General features: G+C 38.3%; 1 protein-coding gene and 1 pseudogene across 6 annotated transcripts in view; both read left to right on the top strand.

Annotated features, from left to right (window-relative positions):
• PPIP5K2 (diphosphoinositol pentakisphosphate kinase 2) overlaps nt 1–8,911 on the top strand; it is a 105,827-nt gene that overhangs the window by 39,840 nt on the left and 57,076 nt on the right. For all 6 annotated transcript variants that reach the window (XM_010831976.1, XM_010831975.1, XM_010831978.1 and 3 more), the window contains 3 exons: nt 1,821–1,922; nt 5,293–5,454; nt 6,802–6,923. In XM_010831976.1, the coding sequence (XP_010830278.1) occupies nt 1,821–1,922; nt 5,293–5,454; nt 6,802–6,923 (386 nt within the window). The remainder of the gene's footprint in view (nt 1–1,820; nt 1,923–5,292; nt 5,455–6,801; nt 6,924–8,911) is intronic.
• LOC104982566 lies at nt 5–1,147 on the top strand (annotated as a pseudogene).

Genomic DNA, 8,911 nt, shown 5'->3' on the forward strand with positions numbered 1-8,911 from the left:
TGGCTTCGTCGACAGGAATGACACCAAGGAAGATGTATTTGTACACCAGACTGCCATAAAGAAGAATAACCCCAGGAAGTACCTTCACAGTGTAGATGGAGAGACTGGAGTTTGATGTTGTTGAAGGAGGAAAGGGTGCGGAGGCAGCAAATGTTACAGGACCTGGTGGAGTTCCAGTTCAAGGCAGTAAATACGCAGCAGACCGTAACCATTATAGACGCTATCCATGTCGCAGGGGTCCTCCACGCAATTACCAGCAGAATTACCAGAATAGTGAGAGTGGGGAAAAGAATGAGGGATCAGAGAGCGCTCCCAAAGGCTAGGCCCAACAGCGCCGGCCCTACCTACCGCAGGCAGAGGTTCCCACCTTACTACATGCGGAGACCCTATGGGCGTCGACCACAGTACTCCAGCCCTCCTGTGCAGGGAGAAGTGATGGAGGGTGCTGACAACCAGGGTGCAGGAGAACAAGGTAGACCAGTGAGACAGAATATGTATCGGGGCTACAGACCACGTATTCCATAGGGGCCCAGAGAGGACAGCAATGAAGAAGATAAGGAAAACCAAGGAGATGAGACCCAAGGTCAGCAGCCACCTCAACGTCGGTACCGCTGCAACTTCAACTACCGACGCAGACGCCCAGAAAACCCTAAACCACAAGATGGCAAAGAGACAAAAGCAGCCGATCCACCAGCGGAGATTTCGTCCGCTCCCGAGGCTGAGCAGGGCGGGGCTGAGTAAATGCCGGTTTACCATCTCTACCATCATCCGGTTTAGTCATCCAACAAGAAGAAATGAACATGAAATTCCAGCAATAAGAAATGAACAAAAGATTGGAGCTGAAGACCTTAAGTGCTTGCTTTTTGCCTGTTGACCAGATAACTAGAACTATCTGCATTATTTATGCAGCATGGGGTTTTTATTATTTTTAACTAAAGACGTCTCTTTTTGGTAATGACAAACGTGTTTAAAAAAAAAAAAGCCTGTTTTTTCTCAATACACCTTTAAAGGTTTTTAAATTGTTTCATATCTGGTCAAGTTGAGATTTTTAAGAACCTCATTTTTAATTTGTAATAAAAGTTTACAGCTTGATTTAAAAAAAAAAAAGTCAAACTGCAAGCACCTGTTAATAAAGGTCTTTAAAAAAAAAAAAAAAGTGCACATGTACTCATAAGCAGTCATGGAAATGCAAAGCAGCAACACACCGAGGTACGTGTTCTACGTCCATTAGGATGGCAAATATTAAGTCTGACAATACCGAGTTGTAGATAATTATAGATAAGTGGGCGCACCTACACATTGCTGGAGAGACTCTAATTAATTAAAAATGGTTTTTAAAAGGTTTTGGCATTATTTTGTAAGTTGAATGTGAGCGTATTCTATCACTAGTGGTTTCACTTTGAGTATATGCCATAGAACACTCCTGCACATACTTGTCACAGGAATATTTAAAAGAACATTTGAAGCAACATTGCTTTACTAGCTAAACCTTAGAAAACAGCCTAGATATATATTATAGGCAAATGAATGAATTACTGAATATTTATACAGAGGAAAATTCTATAGTAATGACAAAGCAGAGTTACCTTCAGCAATATGGTTGAATCTTAGAAACACTGTTCTAAGTGTTCATTGTATTTTTATGCTATTTAAGTTATAGCAGGAAATAATGTAGTGTCAACTACATAATGTGTTGTTAAATATTTGTAGACTAAAAACAATTTTTGGAATATCAATGACAGAAATAAATGGTAAAAGAGAATATTTTATAAAGAGGAGAATAATTTGATTTTACATTGAGAGACTTCTTTTATTTTCAGATTGGCAGTAGGAGTAGTGTTTACTCCCCAGAAAGCAATGTACGAAAAACAGGCTCATATATATATGAAGAGTTTATGCCTACAGATGGTACTGATGTTAAGGTAGGATTGATTAAAGTATATTTTAAGTTTGTATTTTGAGTTTACCAGTGCTATCAGAAAAAGAGTTTACAATAGCTGCTGCTGTTGTTGTTGTTGTTTAGTTGTTAAGTCATGTCCGGCTCTTTTGCAACTCCATGGACTGTAGCCTGCCAGGCATTTCTGTCAGTGGGATTTTCCAGGGAAGAACACTGGAGTAGGTTGCCATTTCCTGCATGGCAGGCAGACACTTTACCGCTGAGCTATATGGGAAGTCCATTTAGTTGGCTATCTCTGACCTCTATTTTGTTTCTCTTTCTTTATAACTAGAGATTCTTAATCTATTTACATTATGAATGTCTTTGGCAATCTAAGCCTATGGAGCCTTCTTATAGAATAATATTCCTCCGTGCTTAGAATAAACCACAGAGGATTACAGTGGAGACAAATTTTATTGAAATAAAGTTAATCAAAATATTTAAAAATCAATCCAAAATATAGTGGGTTAGAGTCTAATAACCACCACAGTTTCTAAGCATCAATCAGTGTAAAAAGTGTTTAGACAGCTTTGACAACTGTAATGTGATTACAAAAAAATAGGTGTGATTTCTGTTGGTGACAAATAAGGTCTTAATTGCTTTACCTTTAGCGACTCTGTGTCTAACTTGTCGTACAGTCGCTAAGTTGTGTCCAACTCTTGGTGACACTATGGACTGCAGCACACCAGGCTCCTCTGTCCTTTACCATTTCCTGGAACTTGCTCAAATTCATGTCCATTGAGTTGGTGATGCCATGTAACCATCTCAAATTCTGCTGCCTCCTTCTGCACTTGCCTTCAGTCTTTCCTAGCATCAGCGTGTTTTCTAATGAGTCAGTTCTTTGCAGCAGGTGGCCAAAGTATTGGCATTCCAGCTTCAGCTGCTGCTGCTGCTGCTAAGTCGCTTCAGGCATGTCCCACTCCGTGCGACCCCATAGACAGCAGCCCACCAGGCTCCTCTGTCCCTGGGATTCTCCAGGCAAGAACACTGGAGTGGGTTGTCATTTCCTTCTCCAGTGCATGCAAGTGAAAAGTGAAAGTGAAGTCGCTCATTCGTGCCCGACTCTTCACGACCCCATGGACTGCAGCTCACCAGGCTCCTCCGTCCATGGGATTTTCCAGACAAGAGTACTGGAGTGGGGTGCCATTGCCTTCTCCGTTCAGCTTCAGCATCAGTCCTCAAATGAATATGCAGGACTGATTTCATTTAGGATGGACTGGTTTGATCTCCTTGCTATCTAGGGACTCTCAATTCTTCAGTCTGCAGCCGCCTTTATGATCCAGCTCTCACATCCATACATGGCTCCTGGAAAAACCATAGCTTTGACTACATGGACCTTTGTCGGCAAATTGATGTCTCTGCTCTTTAATACGCTGTCTAGGTTTGTCATAGCTTTCTTTGCAAGGAGCAAGCATCTTTAATTTCATGGCTGCAGTCACTGTCCACAGTGATTTTGGAGCCCAAGAAAATAAAGTCTGTCTCTGTTTCCACGTTTTTCCCCTTTTATTTGCCACAGAGTGATGGGATTGGATGCCATGATTTTAGTTTTTTGAATGTTGAGTTTTCAGCCAACTGTTTCACTCTTCCTCTTTCACTTTCATCAAGAGGCTCTTTAGTTCCTTTCTGCTATTATCTGCTTATCTGAGGTTGTTGAAATTTCTCTCAGCAGTCTTGATTCCAGCTTGTGATTCATCCAGCCCAGCATTCTGAATGATGTACTGTGCGTATAAGTTAAATAAGCAGGGTGACAATACTTTTTGAGTGTTACCTTGCTACAATGTGGACTTCCTGATAGCTCAGTTGGTAAAGAGTACACCTGCAATGAAGGAGACCAGATTCAATTCCTGAGTCAGGAAGATCCACTGGAGAAGGGATAGGCTACCCATTGCAGTTTTCTTTGGCTTCCCTTGTGACTCAGCTGGTAAAGAATCCACCTATAATGTGGGGGGAAACCTGGGTTTGTTCCCTGGGTTGGGAAGGTCCCCTGGAGAAGGGAAAGGCTACCCACTCCAGTATTCTGGCCTGGAGAATTCCATGGACTGAATAGTCCCGGGTGTCTGAGAGAGTCAGACACGACTGATCAACTTTCACTTTGCTCGCATGTGAAATGAGTGCAGTTGTATGATAGTTTGGACATTCTTTGGCATTGCACTTTTTGGGATTGGAATGAAAACTGACCTTTTTTCAGTCCTGTGGCCACTGCTGAGTGTTCCAAATTTGCTGACATACTGAGTGTAGCACTTTAACAGCATCATCTTTTAGGATTTTAAATAGCTCTGCTGGAATTCCATCACCTCCACTAGCTTTGTTGGTAATAATGTTTCCAAAGGCTCACTTGACTTCACACTGCAGGATGTTGGGCTCTAGGTGAGTGACCACACCATATGGTTATCCAGGTCATTAAGACCTTTTTTGTATTGTTCTGTGTATTCTTGCCTCTTCTTAATCTCTTCTTCTGTTAGGTTCTTAGGCTTTTTGTCCTCTCATGTTTCCATCCTTACATGAAATGTTCCCTTAATATCTCTGTTTTATTCGAGACATCTCCAGTCTTTCCCATTCTGTTGTTTCCCTCTATTTCTTTGCATTGTTCATTTAAGAAGACCTTCTCATCTTTGCTTTGTATTCTGTGGAACTCTGCATTTAGTTGAGTGTATCTTTCCCTTTTTCCCTTGCCTTTTGCTTCTCTGAGTCTAATAGAGAGTTTTTTCTTAGGTGTAAACTGAATCATGAGCCTCCTCTTAAAAATTCTCTTGTGGATCCTCATTGACCACAAGGTAGTAATCAGACTTTTAAGGCTGGCATGCAAGGTACTTCATGGCCTGCCCTCTGTACTACAAACCTTATTTCTTACAGTAGAAACCATAGCAAATAATGTACTCTCACCTGAATATGGCATGCTGTTTCGTTCCTCTGCCCTTTGCGTTTATTACCTTTGCCTAGAGTGCCTTTCCCTCTCTTGTCTGCTTTTGAATTCTTGTTGCCCTTATTAATCTTCCTTCCACGCTTAGATCTTTATTTTGGCAGTTACTTTCTTCTATAATTTTTTTAGTCATTTATACCTTTTGTCAAACTAAAACAGTTTGAGAAGGATCACAGCATTATGCATTCTAGTATTCCCTTATAATGTTCAGTATAATTATTTTTTAGAGAGAACAGAACCTCATTTTACCAGTTTTGCTGTATAATTACTTATAACCTCTTCCAATGTTGAGAATTTTCACGCGTGAAATAGAACAATGTGTCAAAAAATACCGCCTAGAAACAGAGGTGTTTTTTATTTGAATTTGTTGCTTGCCATTATATATTTACATATATATCTTTTCAAAGTAATGTATATATTTTAACATTTCTGAAAGGTTTACACAGTGGGTCCAGATTATGCCCATGCTGAAGCTCGAAAATCTCCTGCACTTGATGGCAAGGTGGAACGAGATAGTGAAGGAAAAGAAGTAAGATACCCTGTTATTCTCAATGCACGAGAGAAATTAATTGCTTGGAAAGTCTGCCTTGCTTTTAAGGTAGGATGTTATGCAAGCCATGTAGACTCGTAAAAATTTGAATTTTCTTTTTTGAGTGAAAGAGATGTTGTTTGGGCTTATAATAGGAAAGAAAAGTAGAGAGAATGAACTGGTATATCTGAATAGTTTTTTTGAACTTTACAAAGGATTCTTGCCATTAATAAGAATATATGATAAATGAAAGCCTTTCCTTCTTATTCTTTCTTCATTATATAGAAGGAAACTGACAGTTTATTCAGAAACTACAATTAGAGAAGAAAACAACTGAAATGGTAGAGTAATAGGAGCATTTTTTTAATATACTCCTATAACAGAACTAGTTGTAAGTATTTACTCATAGAATTGATACGGTTTTTTTTTTTTTTTTAAGGAAGTCTTCCACCCTTCACAGTTGATCATTTGGTCTGTTAAATATAGTAAAATATATTCGTGAAAACTACTAATAAAAACTTTTTACTTAGATATTTGACTTGTTCTCTCAATCTCTATTATTAAGGTTTGATATACTGTGCAGTAAAGATTAAAACAGAAATAGTACAACTTGCATCTCATAGAGGATAAACTTTACCTTGTTGAAGCCTTGTCTTGGATATGTAACTTAAAACTAGTGTATATTGCTAGTTATTAAATAATAAATTCTTTGTGTCTTAATAATTTGAAGTCTCTCATGGAAGGAATCGTAACCTAAAGTATGTTTTAATAGTTTTATATGGTTTTTATATGATCTGTTTTAACTTTGTAATGCCAGGATTCCAAAAGCCATGACTTAAAATCATATTATACTAATACATGATGGTTTGAACATAAAACCTAGAAGATCAGAAAATTCCTAGAGCCTAAGCAGGAAATTTATACCTTTTTAACTGTTATCTCCCAAATAAAGTAAATTTGTTTCAGGGGCTCACAACTGTGTAGTTGTCAGAATTTAAAAGATTCATAAGAATAATTGGACATTTCTTCTGGGCTGTGTTTTCAAAGCTTTCTCCTCTTTTCTTTTTCTTTTTTTTTTTTAATTAAAGAAGTTAGAATTTCTGCTAGCATAAAATTTATCAAAGACTTTAAAACTTTTTTACTTTTGTATTTTAATTAAAAATTAATTGAAAAGCTTCTTGAGTTCTTGGCCTCTCTAGTCTCTTAAGCATTATTGTTCTATATTTACTTCATAGAAGAATTTAAATAATCATGTGGCATATGCTGTATATTTTAGAGTATTCAAGTTACAAATAAGTAGCTTCCTTGTTTTTTGCTTATTTTGAAGTAAAGGGCACTTATAAAATTTGTATTCTAATAAGACTGGAAAACTCAGTCTTAAATGAAATTTTAAAATGTATAATTTATTTTAAATAGCAAACAGTTTGTGGCTTTGATTTGCTACGGGCCAATGGACAGTCCTATGTCTGTGATGTCAATGGCTTCAGTTTTGTGAAAAATTCCATGAAGTATTATGATGATTGTGCAAAAATACTTGGGTAAGGTTTTTTTCCTTTATATTTCTTCCTCTTTACTTTTGTTAGTGCATACTCGGTATTCAGAAACCAAATAATTGTAAACATCAAATGAACAGGGCTTTATAAGCACTCTAGAGTAAAAAATCCGTGTTCATAAAATGACATCCCCAAATCCTGAATTACACTTCAGGTTATGTAAGACAAATTAATTTATGAACAGTGTAAACTTTTAAAGGTATTTAACCTCATAGATGTAGAAACGCTGTATAACAATGATTTACACAGGGATGGTTGATCATTCATCGAAACAGCTGATTTATTAGATTACCTTGTTTCTCAAGTTTTTGTTAGGTAATTATAGTATTTTATGGTACAGAATTTACATTCGTGAAATAAGTAACGAGAATAAAATAGAAGTAATTGGAATTTAGAAATCTTGAATGATTCAACTTTCTACAAGCATATGTTACTCAAAATAATCTCATGAGATTATCAAGTGAGCATAAAAGAAATTATTGTGCACAGAAATGCCATTTTTGTATTCTTTGACTTATTTTCATACATCTTGATTTAGAAGACTTGAAAGACAATTTATGACGTTATTTATTTATTTTATTTTTGGCCGTGCTGGCTCTTCTTTGCTATGTGCAGGCTTTCTCTAGTTAGGGAGGGAGGGGCTCCTCTGTGTGGCTCTGCGCAGGGTTGTCACTGGTGGCTTCTCTTGATGCAGAGCAGAGACTCTAGGCACACAGGCTCAGTAGTTATGGCACACGGGTTTAGCTGTGCTGGGGGGAGCAGTCGACCAGACCAGGGATCAAACCCACGTGGGGTCAGGGAAGTCCTGACAAAGACTGTTTTTAACCATTTCAAAGTATATACGACAAAATAGTTATGCCAAAGCCATAAAAAACTTAAAACTTTAAAATATATCTTAATCATTGGAGTCAGCAATTATAGTATATTTCAAAGGTTTGTGAACTTACCCTTAAAGTAAAATTAAGCAGGTCTCAGTTAAATTTTAGCATGAATAAATGCTAAATTTAAGCAAAACAAAAGATGTCCTGTAATTACGTAAAATTTTCATTGTTAACCTTTTTAGCAAACTGTAATAGAAATCTGTTAAAAATGAGCAATGGTATTTAAAATAGCTTTCAGTTCAGTTCAGTTCAGTCACTCTGTCGTGTCCGACTCTTTGCGACCCCATGAACTGCAGCACGCCAGGCCTCCCTGGCCATCACCAACTCCCGGAGTTCACTGAGACTCACATCCATCGAGTCAGTGATGCCATCCAGCCATCTCATCCTCTGTCGTCCCCTTCTCCTCCTGCCCCCAATCCCTCCCAGCATCAGAGTCTTTTCCAATGAGTCAACTCTTCGCATGAGGTGGCCAAAGTACTGGAGTTTCAGCTTTAGCATCATTCCTTCCAAAGAAATCCCAGGGCTGATCTCCTTCAGAATGGACTGGTTGGATCTCCTTGCAGTCCAAGGGACTCTCAAGAGTCTTCTCCAACACCACAATTCAAAAGCATCAATTCTTCGGCGCTCAGCCTTCTTCACAGTCCAACTCGCACATCCATACATGACCACAGGAAAAACCCTAGCCTTGACTAGACGGATCTTTGTTGACAAAGTAATGTCTCTGCTTTTGAATATGCTATCTAGGTTGGTCATAACTTTCCTTCCAAGGAGTAAGCGTCTTTTAATTTCATGGCTGCAGTCACCATCTGCAGTGATTTTGGAACCCAAAAAAATAAAGACTGACACTGTTTCCACTGTTTCCCCATCTATTTCCCATGAAGTGATAGGACCGGATGCCGTGAACTTCGTTTTCTGAATGTTGAGCTTTAACCCAACTTTTTCACTCTCCACTTTCACTTTCATCAAGAGGCTTTTTAGTTCCTCTTCACTTTCTGCATAAGGGTGGTGTCATCTGCATATCTGAGGTTATTGATATTTCTCCCAGCAGTCTTGATTCCAGCTTGTGTTTCTTCCAGTCCAGCGTTTCTCATG

This window comes from Bison bison, unplaced genomic scaffold (genome assembly GCF_000754665.1).
Source record: "Bison bison bison isolate TAMUID 2011002044 unplaced genomic scaffold, Bison_UMD1.0 scf7180017864533, whole genome shotgun sequence".
Lineage (NCBI taxonomy): Eukaryota > Metazoa > Chordata > Mammalia > Artiodactyla > Bovidae > Bison > Bison bison.